Raw genomic sequence first — 19568 nt, 5'->3', positions numbered from 1 at the left:
CACTGCTAGTTATTTCATGACAAAATGGTGAAACAGACACTGCTAGTCATTTCATGACAAAATAGTGAAACAGACACTGCTAGTTATTTCACGACAAAATGGTGAAATAGACACTGCTAGTTATTTCATGACAAAATGGTGAAACAGACACTGCTAGTCATTTCATGACAAAATAGTGAAACAGACACTGCTAGTTATTTCATGACAAAATGGTGAAACAGACACTGCTCGTCATTTCATGACAAAATAGTGAAACAGACACTGCTAGTTATTTCATGACAAAATAGTGAAATAGACACTGCTCGTAATTTCATGACAAAATGGTGAAATAGACACTGCTCGTTTTTTCATGACAAAATGGTGAAACAGACACTTCTAGTTATTGCATGACAAAATGGTGAAATAGACACTTCTAGTTATTGCATGACAAAATGGTGAAATAGACACTGCTAGTTATTTCATGACAAAATAGTGAATAGGCACTGCTAGTTATTGCATGACAAAATGGTGAAATAGACACTGCTAGTCATTTCATGACAAAATAGTGAATAGACACTGCTAGTTATTTCATGACAAAATAGTGAGACAGACACTGCTAGTCATTTCATAACAAAATGGTGAAACAGACACTGCTAGTCATTTCATAACAAAATGGTGAAACAGACACTGCTAGTTATTTCAGGACAAAATGGTGAAATAGACACTGCTAGTTATTTCATGACAAAATAGTGAAACAAACTGCTAGTCATTTCATTACAAAATGGTGAAACAGACACTGCTAGTTATTTCATGACAAATAGTGAAACAAACTGCTAGTCATTTCATGACAAAATGGTGAAACAGACACTGCTAGTTATTTCATTACAAAATGGTGAAATAGACACTGCTAGTTATTTCATGACAAAATAGTGAAACAAACTGCTAGCCATTTCAGGACAAAATGCTAGTCATTTCAGTAGTGATGAAATTTGCACTTCCAATTTCCAATTTTAGAAACATAGCAACATACAAAACCGTCGACTTGTGAGTACCGAGGCAAGAGACACATAAAATCCCTAAGACTTAAAAAGAACGGTTTATTTTCTTTACGGCAATGATTGCATTTCTATTTATACCCCGTTTGTCTGTGTTTTCTCCAAGTCTGAATTGAACCTTGGGATAAGCAAAGATAGAAAGTAAACCCATTTAATACGAAAGTGATGGAGATAGATTAACTTTTAGAATTTTCTATTCCAGTCTAGTAAACCTCCATATACATTGATTTACTCTTTGATATCTTTAAAACATTGCATTGGGGGAAAATCAACGTTTTCCAAGATAATCGGCATTTCATGACAAAAATTTGAGTATTTTCAGTGCTGATCGCACTAAGCTTCATCTCCTTTTGTTTGCCACATTCAAGAACAATTTCTTATTCTAGCCGTCATTTCTGGCTATTAAGGGATTCTTTTCCTGTATACGTGAACTCATTGCAGAATTCGGGCTATTATGTACTAGAATGAGGAGTTCAAATAAGTTGAAGGAGACTGTAAAACCGACAGCATAATGAAAGGGTAGACAATTTTATCACCCCTTTTTTTCCTTGGTTATTTTCTACTTTAATTAGTGAATAACATATTTTAATTATTCTACTGAATAAAAGGTAACCATTACATATTCGCACAGACAGAAAACCAACATGTGTTTTATGAAATATTGACAATTTTTAAAACTCAATTTAAATTTTAAAAAAAAATCTTATTTAATGAACAATTAGTTTTATAATTTGCCTATCTAACAAAAGGTTGCATAGACTGAAACCAACAAGTGTAATGACAGGAAGATTCTGTGATTTTTTTGGTTGTTTCTAAATTTGATTGGAAAAACAACTTGCCTATTAGCCTACCAAATAACAGGTACATAGGTAACCATTATGTATTTGCATAGACTGGAACCTGCAAGTGTAATGATAGGAAGATTCCGTGATTTTTTCTTTGGTTGTTTCTAAATTTTATTGGGAAAATGCAACTTGTGTATTAGCTTACCAAATAACAGGTGCATACGTAACCATTATGTATGAGACACAAATGATTTACATGCAATAAAAGTTTTTTTTTAAAAGTCACAATTCTCAGAAAGTAAAGTATGAGGTCCAAGTGTTATAACATAGTATATAATATCTCAAATAATCATGAATATGCATGAGGCAGTCAAACATTTCTAACTGTATTAAAATTGATGTACCTGTCCATAGACCCTCGTGGGGGGATCTATGACCTGTCTATGGATTTTACCATATAACAGTTCTAGCCTATGCCTGTACATTACAACAGTAACATATGTTATCATGTTTTTTTTTTATGAAATACTAAATTGTATTTTTACAATAATTCTTTACCAAATATATAATACAGTTGAATTTTGAATTCTAAATTTACAACGATAGTTTCACATTTCTGTCTCACATAGATTGTGTGTATATTTTCTTCATATTAGTGGAGTTTTCTTGGACCAGAACATACAGTGCAGGGGTCATGCACTGTGCCTCTTCCGTTGTGTATGTGTGTTGGGGTACTTTTTGCAATTAAAAGTTTGATACTAAAAATCAATAGTTTTTGATACTAAAATTCAAAAGTTTTTTATACTAAAATTCAAAAGTTTTTGTGTTTTTTTTCCAAGCATCATGTGCCATCAACACATATATATTGGTTTGATGTGTTCTCTTGTACCGAATTGCTTCTCTTTCTGTGTTGTTGCTTAGTAACCATTCCGTTGTAGGGGACCCTCTTACTTGCACAAGTGATGACTACTGTATTTTATCATGGCTTTAGTGAGCAGCAATGGACAGAAAGTGAAGCGAATTGGTACAAGAGAACAGATCAAGCCAAGACGTACCTTGAGATTATACAAGCAAGCTTGACAAAAACACACATTTTTGAATTTTAGTGTTGAATTATTGTTTGTAAAAAGTGCCCCAACACATATATACGCAACCGAAGAAGTGCAGCGCATGACCACTGCACTGTACCTTGTGATGTCTGAACTTTACGTAATTGTTCACGCGTTTTCTGCAAAAAGCTATCCTATTAGATCTGTGCTCTGGTCATTTCTGTCTCATAAAAAATAGAGGTAACATTTTCATCACTTCCATCGACATTTCTGCAGACAAAACGAGAATAACACTGCAAGAATCATGAGAGAATGACACTGCTAATGTCCGTCTGTCTACCTCCCCCTGAATACCCGTGAAAGGTCATATAAAAGGTCGTGTACGTTCCAAGTCAGAACACTTTGGTTCTATCCTCCCACTCTTTATCTGATTTTCCATCATTGCCTGACTGCTTCCAGCTAACTTACAGGTTTTTAGGTCAAGGGACTTGGGGGAATTGGCAAATTACAATAGAAGGTGAAGAGTTATGTTACAAAGATAAGGGTCTTATGGAAAAATTAGGGAATTAGTCAGAGGCAGTGACTGATTGTGAGGCATTAACATCCATCATCATGAATTCAACATAGGCCAATGCACTGAGGAGTCTCACACAATAAAAGCTCATTACGGGTCTCAGATCTTCTTTTTCCCCGATTCTTTTGTCTCTGCCTTATCCTATTTTCTGTTTTTTCCTTCTGGTGCTAATCTTGCTTCTTTAGTGAATTCTGTTTGCTTTCCATGATATAAATTTTTGATATTTTTGTCCTTTTCACAATTTAACGTTTGATTCATAAAAATTATCCTGACGTGAAATAATCAATGATCTGATTGAAAAAAAAACCCTACAACTAGGATTAACATGAGTCTAACTCTCTAAATTAGTATGCACCCTGGGGGGGGGGGGGGGGGGGGGGGAGAGAAGAAATCTCTAAATTAGAAATCTTACAATTCTGTTGTTACTTTGTTCAAGAAGACTTAAACCCATTCTAAATCAAAATCAAGAAAAAAAATGAAGGGTCACCATGCAAATTTTTGAGCAAGAGGTCAAAATGACGTCCAAATCAAGAATCCAATATGGCCGCCAAATGTTGTGTTAACTCTATGGGAAAGTACAAAATTCATTTGAAAACAAGATTGTGAACCCTCAGATTTATTTTACTATATCAAAAGGACCAGGAACAAGCTTTTATATATCAAAGATTAGTGAGACTTGGAAAAGTTTAATTTTCAGCGAAATTGGTCCCGGAGGCGCACTCTACCTTGAAAGCTACCGATTTTTCTCTAAGCTTTACAATTCAATACAATCAATTGTAAGACTGATTCAGTTACAGAGTGTGTGTGTTTTTGATTAAAATGGAGGTGGAATCCAATGTAATTTATCTGACAAGTATGTTGTTGTATGGTGTTTCCGATTTCTGGCGCATAGCACAAGTAAACTGATTGCAAATGTTGCCAATGGTGAACTTGATTAGTGATAGTGAGGCTCTCTACTCATTTCATCTATTTTGTTAGTATCAGATTAATATGTTAAAGGGGAACAGTCCAGAATTTTAACAGATTGTCTTGGTAATTGATGAGCTTTTTATTTGTAAAATTCAGTAATTTGCACTAGTTGCTACAGCACTCTTAATCAGGAAAAACTGACTGTCGTAACTAAGAACTGTCATTTAGACAAAATGTAAACTTGTTAGACATGTAATTTTTTTCCTCTCAGGAATTACATCATTGATGTAATGTTCATCTTTGATGTAATTTTGTTCCTCTAAAATATAACATCATTGATGTTATTTTTTTTACTCTAAAATATTACATCATTGATGTAATTTTGCTACTATAAAATATTACATCTTTGATGTAATTTTGCTACTCTAAAATATTACATCTTTGGTGTAATTTTTTTACTCTAAAATATTACATCATCAAATTATTTCTACATATTGACGACAGTTCAGAACTATATTAGTGGCTCTGATTTCAGAATCACTTATTTATAGATTCCAGTCACTAGCTATCACAATTATGCAGAAATTACCAAGAAAACCTTCAAAATTCCAGACTGGGTACCTTTAAAGCAATATTTCATATAGAACGGACTCACCTATAAAGTACGCCACTGCCGTTGCCAGTATGAGGGTGACAAACATAAACAGCACAGCTAGACATTTCCAATGACATACTTTCCCCAGTGTTGTTTCTTTCTTCTTCTGTTGCTTGGCCAACTGTACTTTGGCACTGGGTCTGAAATCGTTGTGGAGTGCTCTGGTAAATGGTGGAAGTTGCACAGTTGTGGCCATTGCATTGGGATAGTCAAAGTGATGTCTGTGAAGAGAAGTGAGAGGCAGATGGCAGAGGATGAGAGTTAAGCCATGGAGGTTAACAGCAATGGAAAATTAGCACACAGTGTGAAGTGAAAGGCTTATCTACGACAGTACTTGTCTTCATTGTCAATGATTAATTTTCTACAATTATTATAGTTAGTCAAACCCCTCTACTAAGCTTTGACAGCCCATTATTTGAAACAATAGAAATTAGTGAGTAATGCCCGCTTGCCAAATTTATGAGATGGAAGAGAAAAGTGACAGCCTTTTGTTACATTGCCCAAAGTTCTCTAATTTGAGATAGAAGAGAATTGTCAGTGTTTTGTTCTTTAAAGTTCCCTTAATTGATCGAAGAGATTTCTCAGTGTTTCTCTGTATAACCCAAAGTTCTCTAAGTTTAGATAGACAAGAATTCTTAGAGTTTTGTTATATGGCCTAAAGTTTTCTAAATTTGAGATAATAGATTTCTGACGGCATTTTGTTATATGGCCTCAAATTTTCTCACTTGTGATTGATGAGAAATTACGAGTATCTTGTTATATGGCCCAAATTCCTCTCATATGCATGATGCAATGCAAGTTGTGGTATGAACTGGAAGGAGGGGTAGAGTATGGGGTGCTTCTTGTGAAAGCTGACGAAGAAATCACAGCATGTACACAAATGAAATCTGTATGCGGTGTGTAGTAGAAACTTGAGAGAGAAACAAATAGCACTCCCTTAGAAGTATGCTTTTATACCTTTGTGAAATGTTTTGTCTACATTCCAAATTGCATTGTTCTCAGTTGCCATGTTTTGTTTGCTTGCCATGGTACAGTTGATCTTTTAAACAACGAATTGAGCTTAAAATGCCGACTTCTCAATAATGTTACAATTTCCCTTCCATAAATCCATTAATACTAGGCTGAATAGCTGCCAGCAGTGTAGATAAGAAGTACTAGGTGTCAAAAACAGGTAGGAACCTGCCATGTTTTACCTTATTTTCATAATGTGACACACAGGAATGTCCTGCCGACTGATTGGAAAATTTCCACCTGGCACGAAACTTATCTACATCACTGCTTCAACAAATTTTAACAAAAAGTAGCGGTGCATCAAAACCTCATACAGCTATGCAAATCAGGTATTTGTGTGTTTCAAGGCCTGATACACGAGACAACGCAGCAATGCAAAGCTAGAGTTGAAATAACTTTGTTATAATATCAAGCTGCAGAGCAAAGGAGATGTTAAATTAGATATTTGTAAAAAAAAAATTCTGCACAGAACACAGGATAAATGGCCACATTTGGTTAAAGAGAGATGGTGTGTAATTTTGACTAAAAGCCTCCAATTACCAGAGTACCATGATGATTCCTTAATGTATCATGCCAACACATAAGATGAGAAAGATAAATCACAACCTAGCTTACATCTGACTTTTTGACAATATTTATGGGTATACTTCCAAATTTGATTTTGGCAGACCTCAGCATTGTAAAAAATACACTACAGTACATGACATGATTTTCAAACCTAAGGACATCCATATTTGATTTTAGATAACTTTACTGAAGTCAATTTATTTTTATAGGTTGAAAATCTAAAGTAGATTGAAGGTAGTCTTTTCCTGTGGTGAAATTTAGAGTCAAAAGTTGTTTTGGTATATATACACCCACATCACATTTTAGCAGAACTTGAATAGTGTGGTACTGCTACAGGGTACAATTCTCAAAACCTACGGACATCCAAATTTGATGGCGTTACCAGACTTTAGTGTTGCAGGGTATTATTCTCAAATGTAAGGATACTTAAATTTGATTTTAGCAGACATTACTGTGGGCACAATTTTGAAACGTAAGGACATCCAAATTTGATGTTAGCAGACTTTAGTCTGGTATTGCTACAGGGTACAATTCTCAAACATTAGGGCATCCAAATTTGATTTTTAGCAAACCCTACTTTGGTATAGGCACATGGTGTGAATTTTAAACTTATTTGATTTTAGCTACCATAGTGTTGGCACACTTTTTTGAACTGATGATTAAAGTTCAAATTTTCATTGGTGAACAAATTTCAAACTTAATTTTAGCAGACCTCACTGATTCAAAAACTGAAAGTTAGATAAAGTCACTATAGGTAGGAAATCTAAATTTGATTTAGCAGAATTTTCTGAACTCAATGTAAAAGTGATAATTTTTATGGGTATGTCAAAACTCAATTTCCGCACTGTATAGTGAATTCTAAATAAAAGTGACAATTTTCATAGATGGGCGATCTAAATTTGACATACACAGTCTTTCCTGAACTGAAAGTGACAATTTTTATGTCTCAGCCATCAAAACTCGATTTCCGCGGACTTGAGTGCACTTGTATAAATTTTATGACTAAGGACAGTGATTTGATTATACCTTGTGGGTGTCCTCGTCAGTAGACACACATCACAACATATTGTTGTGCCAACAACACAGCAAGGACAGATGCAGATCAAATCGTGAAAAGTCACTCTAAAACTGGGAATCAATATCTCCTCCTATAATCTGCTATGGAAATCAACTTTCTTTATTTCCCTCTACTAAGCTTTGTCAGTCAGTTGTTTTTATTGGATCGTCTGTCTACAGCGGGTTGTAAGGCCAGCCAAAGAGTCAAAACAGCTTAATTAAGGTTTTCCCTGAGTGGTCTTCCATCTCTGTACGCTTCATACACTTTCACAAATAATGGGGAGCCGGCCTTATTGACGTTGATTTGGTCGGCGCTCCTAAGCCCCCACCCATTCATACAATACATGTGACCGCTCTTGTGGAAAACTTCAAAAAAATAACTCTAAAGAAATCCGCAATTGTATTGACCGCTACAAACACAAAGACAACATTGTGGGGCTGACTGTATTTAACACAATTGGAACAGCCACTGCTTCACCTTAAAGTCAAATTAGGTTTATTCTCCGTTAATTGCTTTTTAACATGTTAGCCCTTCAGGCTTGACACATTTAATTATGTTAAATTGACACGAGTTAATGAAAACGACAGAAACATTAAACTGTAAAACTCCAGGGATGAACCTTTAAGGTAATAATTAAGTTATATCATACTCAACAATAAATACTGAACATCAGAGTGAATTCAGTGCGGTTGAACCTTATTTCTACGGCAACCATAATAGCATGGATATAGTCTGTTAAAAATGTCCAGTTATCTACTTCAATATCGCATCTAACCATGGAACATAATTCATTTTTTTTTTTGCATGCAAAGTTGACGTGCATCAAATTTGTCAAAAATCTTGTCATGATGATCCAAAGTCCTATTAGAGTAATGCTAGTAATCCAATAATAACAGATGATGGCTGTAACAACAGTTCTCCTAAGACGAACATTTACAGACGTAAACTTGTATATCTTGAATTTATCAGACAAATCTTAAATAAACAAGGTACATACCTCAACATTTTTTCTCTCTCCTCTAAACTATTAACTTAAAGATTATTTAATTTAATGTTCTCACTTAGTATTTCCCACTTTTAAATTACAAAACACTCTTTTTAAAATGAACAGACAGAGTTTCTGTTTCATAGGTAAAATTAAATTGTGGTCAAAATAAACTTCAAAAAGTTTTCAAGATTTTCCATTTGCTGTTACAAGAGTTCTACAACCTGTGCAAAAAAAAAAAAACTAAAAGAAAATTTCTTTTCCAAACTTTAATAAAACATTTCAAAATTAGCTTGGTCGCTACAATATTTTCATTTTACGTGTAGGCTGAAGTTTTCATATCTACACTTATATTAAATGTACGGGATCTGTGAGCAAACTACAGAAAATTATGGCAGTACCCTTTTTTGTTCATTTTAATATTTCTCAACTATAATATCAACTCAGTAGTAACTCATATGTTGTGTATCAACTTTTATGAACTTGAGCTTCTGTATTAGTCATCAGTTTATATCATCAAATTCAGCCATTCATTTCTTCTGATGTCATAATTTATACAAAGTGACTACATTAATTGACACAATCATAATTGACAGCGATATAAAGGACTACATTTGTTGCGTGTGAAATTCATGAAAACATACCTGTCTTCTTTCTGCATACTGCTACGTCCTCCTTGTAACGATTGAATGCTTTGGTAGGGTCTCTGCTCTGTTTGGGGCAAACCCATTGTATCAGTAGGGGTGTCAGGTAACGCCTGTGGTGTTGGTGGTGTTGGTGGTGATGGTGCAGACGCTCCCAGAACTGGTGCTGGAGGTGGTAAAATTGGCGGAAGCGATGCCGCAGCCTGTTCAACCTCTGAGATTACTGATGTGTTATAAAGTGATGGGTTCCTCTCGGGTAGTGGTGGAGGTGGTGGATCAAACCGAGGCAAAGAACTGGTGCCGGCTGATGAACGACTAGACACTGTCGCTGGTCGGATTGGTATCGAGCAATTCAACGTTTTACTTGTACTTGGTAATGTACTTGTATTGCTTAGTGCACTGCCATTGACAGGTGTGGTAGCTGAAAAACAACATAAAAAAAAATGAAAAAATTACTGTAAAATACGACTATTTTGACATATAAAAGTCACTTTCACAGTCTAGTAGTAACAAAATGAACACAAACCTCATGTTGGCATGTATATATATATAAAACAGGAGACTGAGACCACCTCAACAGAAATGCAATTTCCAGTGTCCATTTGTACTCGTACACGACACAGTACTATATACCTGATACATCCAGAACTGATTCAATCAAAGATATACACGTACTGAATACCAATACATGATATATATACCTCAATACAAACTGACAAAATCCACTACAAGCTTTTGTCAATCTGATTTTCTTATTCAAAAGTGGGCAATGCTAACAAAAGGGAAATACAAAATGGATTTGATCAACCTTAAACTGTATAAATCTCTCTAAATAGTGGTGCAGACATGTGTTAATACAAAGAAATGGGGTCAGCATACTACACCACACAAAATAATTACAAAATGGTCATGTAACCATGGCAACTTCGCCGAAGTGAAAATCCGCAGATGTGTCAAATGATGCAATTTGACAAAATACACAACACCACACGGGTTAGCACCTGCCATTCTGTTAATTACCAATATCATTACGGTGATGAAATTAGAGATTTTACGAATTCCTGCCTTGGTAGGCTTTATTACCATGGTGGTAGTTACATGGGGTGAATCTTGACATTTTGATTTATATAATCTTTAGTCCAGAGGCTGAGAATCAATCTACTTACATATTGGCTAATTTGATAGGTCTGTGTTTGCATAGAATTAGTGTTTCTCAAATGTGACACCTTCCAGTGATATATGGCTTATAAGGGGTATTATTTAGATCAGCCTGTGTACAATGCACTGATTCAGTAACTTGAACGACACGGATTTCACTAATCCCATGGATATCGTATCGTTGTCTGTTGCTGGAATGAAATCATCTCACTGCTGCTGGTACCTCGTACACCTCTCATTGATCAAACGGCGGTACACACTGTCTACGCTTTGGTCAATGTTCTGTAAGTTGAACGATGTTGGATTTCGCTAATCCCAGGGATATAATTCAGCACAGTTGTCTGTTGCCGGAATGAAATCATCTCATTGCTGGTACGTTGTACATCTCTCATTGATCAAAGCGGCGGTATATATATACATGACTGTCTGCGTTTGGTCAAAGGCAGAGTCTCGTCAATCATGTTATTACAAAAGTCTGGAAACTAATTGACCTGCCTGGTGTACCATTCACTAAATTTGAATCAATTGATTGAAGTGGGATGAAGCTCTGTGTGTGTGTGTACACAATAATGAAACTATGTTACGGAAAGGTTTAGGTAATTTATTAGGGTGGTATAAAAAGTACACAGATTTGATGTACTTGACCTCAACCATGTCAAATCAATAGACAAATTTATCTCAATTATTTTGTAATGTTTGGCATCGTGTTAATTTGCATCTCAGCTGGTTTCTCATTCCTTGGCTAATTCAAAATAATAGAGAACTCGGCCATCAAATTTAGATCCCGATACAATCACATTTTTTTTTCTCACCTTGTTGTATATAGGGATTTCAGTTTATACAACGTTCACTCATTTGTTGTATTTTAACCTAAATTGGGATGCAAACATCTAGATCCCAGCTGTATCACTTGAACATGTTTAACGTGTCTCAACGAGATGTACGAGTGACGTCAGACGTGTGTACTATACCCCTGATGATGTTCATGAGACATCAGTGAAAAAATTTACGATTTGCTTCCAAAAATGTTATTTGTACACACTAATATGAGTTGCACACCTTACTATGTGTTTTATTTTTTGCTTTTTTAAAAAATTTAATTCTGTGAATTGTAAAAGGACAATATACTCTGGTTGAATCTGTCCTATTTAAAAACACAAAAGGCCATCTCATGTTGGCAGCGAAGATTTATTCAGCCCTTGGTATTACAAACACGTGGGTTGTCAAATTTTTAATCATGATATGTGCTCAGCACTGTTGTATGATTTAACTCCCTAGCACTTGGTAAGTTCAACTCATCATGATTTCACCCCCTAGCGCTTGATAAATTTGTATGTCAGGTAGTTTGCACTCCTAGACCAAGGTAAAGTTTCTCTACAGGAGATTTAACCCTCTAATGCTTGGTACTGTTCTAGTTCAAGTGTAGTTGATTGGATCACCTAGCACCCGATATTGGGTGTCTGTTTGCTGAAATTATCAGACATTCAGTGTCTGCTACAATTTTACTGAGATTATCAGACATTCAGTGTCTGTTACCAGTTTCTCTCCGAGATTATCAGACATTCAGTGTGTGAGTAGTTTCTCTCTGAGATTATCAGACATTCAGTGTTTGTTACCATGAGATTATCAGACATTGTGTGTTAGGGACGACATCGAAATCAAAAGCATCGTAATTACGCGTCGCTACAAGTAAAGACTAGTAACTACTAGTAGTTACGATGTACTACGGTGAATATTCATAAGTCTCAACGCATATTCATGTACTTTAGGTTGTAGACAATAAAAAGTAAACACCTATTGTCCGTTATTCATGAGCCCAAACTACGACCATTTACGCGTAGTCTTCATCGTGAAAAAAATAACGAAACAAAAAGATTTTCTTTCCTGTGCGCAAATCAGTTTCACACTTACTTTTTTCAATGTTATTCATTCGATGCCTTCTAAGTTCTATGGCATTCGTACAGTCGGCTAGTAAGTCAACTAAGTGTTTCAGATATATTCAGATGTTTACCTAATATGTCTTGCCTAAAAATACCTTGAAGAAGAATTTTTATTCGAAACGTCGGATTTTACATCTATTTATTCGGACTGCCTCACAAGTTCCTTATGCACTTCTCGGCTGGTCAACAAACATGTCGACCATTTTCGTCTGGCTGCTGAACGGTGCATTGATCGTGTTAGATTCTAGTCGCAGGATTCGTCAGTCGAAATCGAACATTGTCCACAAAAACAAATTAAAAACTAAAGCTTGTCTCGCATTAATATATCGTTTGATTTGATTGATTTAGAAGTCACCTAAAAACGTTTTGTTTCTTCAAAATTTTGAGGAAAAACGTCATTTATATAACGAAATTTCGGGCTACGAATAATTGAATACGTTCATCACTTGCGTCTCTATGTTTATATATCTACTGACATCATGCATCACGCCACGTGTTGCCGAACATTGCGATTTCTCAACTCAACCCCATCATTTAGGAATGTTACTGTACTGAGAAACATAAAAAATTAGTTGTTGTTTTAGAATATATAAAACAAATCCCGTTATTCGATGATATAAAAGTCAAAACTGCACTTCCGCAACCCGGAAATTCAACAGCATTTCTTGGCCCTACCATGGCGCGCCAAGCGTGAGCTTGTAAGTTGTACTGTTAGTTTGTACTGAATATTGAAACTTTGATTTCGTGCATATCTTATTGGTTTTTTTTAATGAATATCGCCCATGAACTTGCACTCATAAAAACATGTGCAGTACTAGTTTCATCAGCACATTACTGGCTGAGTACGTGGTTTTCTTTGACGATCGAAAATTATGACAAACTACGATCAACTACGATAGAAGACGATGTCATCATTGGAAACATGGAAGGTGAGAATCACTATCTATTGTGTGTTGGCGATAAAAAATTACGTGTATCTACGCGTAAAGACGACATCGTTAAGGGAAACAAAGAAATGTAAACTTATTATCTATTGTCAGTTATTCATGAACCTGAACACCTCATTATTTCCCGTTTCTCGTAGTACATCGTAGCTACTAGTAGTTACTAGTCTTTACTCGTAGCGACGCGTAATTACGATGCTTTTGATTTCGATGACGCCCCTTAGTAGTTTCATTCTGAGATTATCAGACATTCAATGTCTGTTAGTAGTTTCTCTCTGAGATAATCAGACATTCAGTGTGTTAGTAGTTTCTCTGAGATAATCATTCAGTGTGTTCGTAGTTTCTCTCTGAGATTATCAGACAGTGTGTGTTAGTAGTTTCTCTGAGATTATCAGACATTCAGTGTGTGTTAGTAGTTTCTCTGAGATTATCAGACATTCAGTGTGTTAGCAGTTTCGCTCTGAGATTATCAGACATTCAATGTTAGTAGTTTCTCTGGGATTATCAGATATTCAGTGTGTAGGTAATTTCATTCTGAGATTATAACACATTCAGTGTCTGTTAGCAGTTTCTCTCCGAGATTATCAGACAGTGTGTGTTAGTAGTTTGTCTCTAACATTATCAGACATTCAATGTCTGTTACCAGTTTTTTGAGCTTGAAATTAACAGACATTCTGAGTCTGTTCACAGTACACTCTAAGAGTATAAACCATTCTGAGTCTATTAGCAGTTCTTTGAGATTATCAGGCACTCAGCATCTATTCAACATTTTCACTCTTAGATTATCAGACACTGCATCGGTTAACAGGTTCTCTCCATGAGTGCCTGACCTTCCATGTTTATTAACAATTCATATTTGATATTTGTCAGACCCCAACATGTCCGTAGGCAATTGGCACGAAAAGAAGAAAAAACCAAACATCGCTTAGACCCTGCCGGGTATTTAGTTGTTAAGTGTAATAAACTATAGATACGTCGTTGTGACTGTATCCATGGCTGATGAATAAAACACAAAGTTGGTGACTTTGCATAGAATAAAGATTACAAAACATCCCTCATTGAGTGGTATGGTTGATTTATTTATTAATAGTATACGGATCAAATTTTGGGGTATAATGCATCCTCTGGGATCCAACCCTCGCCATGCATCCTAGCCAGACTGTGTTCAAAAAGACAGACAGGCCTTCATGTATAAATGACAGGAATAAAATGAAATGAGAACCAAGATTATGGATGAAAGATAGTATCGTAAAAGCTTTGTATTGCTGTTACATTATGTGGATATAGCATGTGGTGTTTGTTGATGCTGACAGTGGGGATGTGTGTGTGTGTGTGTGTGTGTGTGTGTGTGTGTGTGTGTGTGTGTGTGTGTGTGTGTGTGTGTATGTATGTATGTATGTATGTCTGTCTGTCTATATGTATGTATGTATGTATGTATGTCTGTCTGTCTGTCTGTCTGTCTGTCTGTCTGTGTATGTATGTATGTATGTATGTATGTATGTATGTATGTATGTATGTATGTAGGTACGTACGTACGTGTGTATGTATGTATGTATGTATGTATGTATGTATGTATGTACGTACGTACGTACGTACGTATGTATGTACATACGTATATACCCATATGCACTGTAGCTAAATAAATATTTGCTATGTTTTATCAATCTCTTTCAAATTGTACAGGGGTCTAATTTCATGACTTTAATTAGGATGCAATGAAACATATACAAATGACTAGGTCTAGTATTACAAGTTTGTTAAACTATGGACTATTAAAGTAACATTAAAATCCAATCATGGATTAATAACTTTCTAGTTAAACCAACTATTTGTCCAAAATATGATGTTTTCAATCACAAGAAGTAATTCTCAGTGTATAGACTATTTCAACTGCACAGTGAGGTTTTTATCACAGACCACTTGAACGGTGCACGCCAAATGTCACTGATAGTACAGCCATGAATATAACTGCTGGGATTCTTCTGTTGACCTTTAGAGGCCATTACTGACCACTGGAAATACACTTAGAATATCAAAACGTTCACACATCATTTGGACTCTGTGATCGTTCCTGGGATAAACACTTTACAGCTTAACGATTGTTCTAGGATAACCTGTTAATAGCTCTCTTGGGGTCACTACTAATTGCCTTATTGGGGCATAAAATGACCTTATGGTTGGCCTGGCAGCTCTGCAGGGCTTGGCACCATCACTTGGACTTTCTGATCATTGTTGGATAAACTGTTTTATAGCTCTCTACGGGTTATTCTAAATCACCTTACTGGGACAAGAGATGATCTGATTGTTGACTTGTCTACACAGTCTAGAATTTTTATCATTTAGACTGTCTGATTCTACTGGATAAACAGTCAATAACTCTCTAGAAGTCATACTAAATTGCTTCCCTGGGACGTAAAATGACCCGATGGTTGACCCAGCTCTAAAGTATAAAATTATGAACATTCACACCCTTTGATTGTTTCAGAATAAACTGTTTACAGCTCTCTATGGTTTACTTCTGGGATATAAAAATGACCCGATGGTTGACCCAGCGATTTGCTAAAGAATCTTGTGGGAAATCTAACGTTTTTTTGGAGATGAAGCTGAAAAAAAATCAATACTGACCTGATGTGAACCCTAAAGAATAGAAAACAGCAATTTGTAAAATTGCCACGAAATTAAAAAAAAAAAAATCAATCACTACAGAAAAAGGTGAAACTATGTAAGACTTTACAGCTGCCTTTTGTACTCAATTTACGACAAAAAATCTAAATGTATGCACCTTCAGCCAGGTACCTTGCTTACTCTTTATCAATGAAATCAAATTGATTCCCTTCTCAGAATCAAAATGTCAATTTTATCTCCAAATTAATCAGAAAATAAAATTTTGCAGATGTAACCGAAAGATGAACTCTCCTAGTGGTCAATTCTCAGAGAATATCTCAAAATATTGATGCAATTAGACAGATTTCCTTGAAGTAAAAAAAAAAATTAAATTGACCAAAAAAACGAATATATAATGATCTATTTACCTGCAGAACTGTATATTTAATAATTAGGAAACATTAAAGCAATCAAATGGGGGTGGTTTTGAGAAAATGTCTAAATTACTAGTATTTGCTTTGACCCAAATACATAAACAGAAAATTGCTCCAAAAAATGTCAAAGTCGTTATCAGAATGAACACATCTGAATTCACTTTAAACAATGTCATAGCATAGTAACTAATTCAAATCACAGCTCTCAAAGAAATTACCAAATTTACAGTGAATGGACCGAACACGATGATTTACAATTCTAATTTGGAGTGCCAATTGTTATTGTAACCATATACTTGTACCTGTGTGGTTTTTTTTACCTGCAGTGAAGCCTACTGAATTCAAATGCCCTGATATTTATCTGCATCATTCTTCAACTATTCTCTCCAAAGTGACACTTTGTATGGAACGTTGAAGCTATCAATAACTATGCCTAATCATTGATTGTGACAATTCTGCCTCTGACTGGTTTTTCATTAATGACATTGTCTCCCATATGTTGTGCTGCCCACGTTGCTATCATTTAATGCAGTTGCATCACGACCCGAGTGGAAAAAAAAGAAGAAAAAAAAGAGTTCATGCACTTTTCTGGGCTTCATATCCAATCACCCACGACATTTTCTACATTAGAATTCTGCATCCACACTGCTTATTGCTATCAACGCTTTATAGTTCTATCATGTTAACCCTTGGTACATGTATTAACATACTTTTTACACTGACCATATCTTTATTTCACGGTTCATAGCATTTACTGGCAGGACAGATTGTCAGAATGCATATATGCATTATGTATAGGTACTAATTTCATCACCAAAATTCCTACTTAATTTCATAGTTACAGATGAACATTTCTACTCACAGAGTCAAAAATTTTTTTCAGAAATAAATCCTGAATTTGACTGCTATGAATAGAAATGTACGTATCTAACTTTGAACCAAACAGTTCATGAACATTCATTCTTATAGAAATGTCACATGAGTGCAAAAGCGTTAAAAAATTTCACATTTTCTGATAATTGTACCAAGCTGTGTAGTAGTACTACTACAGCTTATGGCAGACTTCAGCTGGTAAAACTATCTGATAACGCTGTAAAGAGAGATTTTATACAGGATAAGTGAACCTATGTTAATCTTAGAGAGCAAGCCACAAAACCATTTCCAATGGTCAATTACAGTCAGATGATATCCGTTAACAAGAATCATATCTAGTACGAAATGAGATATTACAATAAAATACATATTATGGGTACGAAATGAGATATTACAATAAAATACATATTATGGGTATGGAATGAGATATTACAATGAAATACATATTATCTCAAGTATAATACAGGATATTTCAAATACTATTAGGACAATTTTATTTTCAAATTGGAAACAAAACTGTTAAATAAAACACAAGGGATTTGCTATGAAAATGTATAAATAGTATCTGAAGTGCAATATAAATGGTGATTTCAGATGAAATGCAAGACATATCCAATGTAATATGGCCATTTAAAATGAAATATAAGGTATTTCCAATGCAATATGGCCATTCAAATGAAATACAAGAGGCATTTTCCAATGCAATATGGCCATTTCAAATGTAATACAAGAGGTATTTTCAATGTAATATGGCCATTTCAAATGTAATACAAGAGGTATTTTCAATGTAATATGGCCATTTCAAATGTAATACAAGAGGTATTTCCAATGCAATATGGCCATTTCAAATGTAATACAAGAGGTATTTTCAATGCAATATGGCCATTTAAAATGAAATGAGGTATTTCCAATGCATTATGGCCATTCCAATGAAATACAAGTGGTATTTCCAATGTAATATGGCCATTTCAAATGTAATACAAGAGGTATTTCCAATGCAATATGGCCATTTCAAATGTAATACAAGAGGTATTTTCAATGCAATATGGCCATTTAAAATGAAATGAGGTATTTCCAATGCATTATGGCCATTCCAATGAAATACAAGTGGTATTTCCAATGCAATATGGCCATTTCAAATGTAATACAAGAGGTATTTTCAATGTAATATGGCCATTTCAAATGAAATACAAGAGGCATTTTCCAATGCAATATGGCCATTTCAAATGTAATACAAGAGGTATTTTCAATGTAATATGGCCATTTCAAATGTAATACAAGAGGTATTTTCAATGTAATATGGCCATTTCAAATGTAATACAAGAGGTATTTCCAATGCAATATGGCCATTTCAAATGTAATACAAGAGGTATTTTCAATGCAATATGGCCATTTCAAATGAAATGAGGTATTTCCAATGCATTATGGCCATTCCAATGAAATACAAGTGGTATTTCCAATGTAATATGGCCATTTCAAATGAAATGCGAGAGGTATTTCCAATGTAATATGGCCATTTAAAATGAAATACAAGTGGTATTTCCAATGTAATATGGCCATTTCAAATGAAATGCGAGAGGTATTTCCAATGTAATATGGCCATTTAAAATGAAATACAAGTGGTATTTCCAATGTAATATGGCCATTTCAAATGAAATGCGAGAGGTATTTCCAATGAATTATGGCATTTCAAATGAAAGATAAGGTATTTCCAATGTATTATTTTCAAATATAATAATACAAGGCAATTCGAATGCAATATGGTCATTTACAACAAAATACATGGCAATTCCTGTGCAATGCAATGCAATGCAATGCAAGGCATTTCAAATGAAATACAATGGCCAATGTATCACAGGGGCATTTTTCTCTGATGAATCGAATAACACAATTCGGTATATATTTCGACAGATTCAAGTCTGATAAGTGTAGTTACAATTATACCTGTAGTAAATAGACATTGATTAAGAAGTCGCCGGGTTAGAGACTTAAGTCTTTCCAATAACGATGTATTAGTAATCCCATTTCTGAGAAAAAATTGCAAAGTTCGTCATGCGTACAAGAATCTAATTCCAAATGTTTAATACATTTACGTTCTTCAATAGAATAATAGCAAAAAGCACCATTATACAGACTGCACAAGAACAGTAACTTGTACATTAATTGCTAAGCAGTGGAAGAGTGAAGTAAATGAAATGTGAAGTCACCATGGTAACAAGACTGCAAACCTTGACCTGTCTGCCAATGACCTTTGAACTTGTAGGTCATAAGATTTGACTAATATCAGGTAGCCTTGAGCGGAATTAACACGTTTTGAGTATTAATCTTCTGATGAATTCTCATGT

The 19568-nt window shown here is 34.9% G+C and overlaps 1 protein-coding gene across 1 annotated transcript in view; it reads right to left on the bottom strand.

The window, feature by feature from the left end:
- LOC144439136 (teneurin-3-like) overlaps positions 1-19568 on the bottom strand; it is a 77846-nt gene that overhangs the window by 41213 nt on the left and 17065 nt on the right. The window contains exons 4-5 of the mRNA XM_078128405.1: positions 9271-9691; positions 5007-5227 (exon numbers count right to left, since the gene is read on the bottom strand). Coding sequence (XP_077984531.1) covers positions 5007-5227; positions 9271-9691 — 642 coding nt within the window. The remainder of the gene's footprint in view (positions 1-5006; positions 5228-9270; positions 9692-19568) is intronic.

The sequence above is a fragment of the Glandiceps talaboti genome, chromosome 8, assembly GCF_964340395.1.
Source record: "Glandiceps talaboti chromosome 8, keGlaTala1.1, whole genome shotgun sequence".
NCBI lineage: Eukaryota > Metazoa > Hemichordata > Enteropneusta > Spengelidae > Glandiceps > Glandiceps talaboti.
Note: the sequence above shows the minus strand (reverse complement) of the source record. Positions and strands in the feature narration are given on the sequence as shown.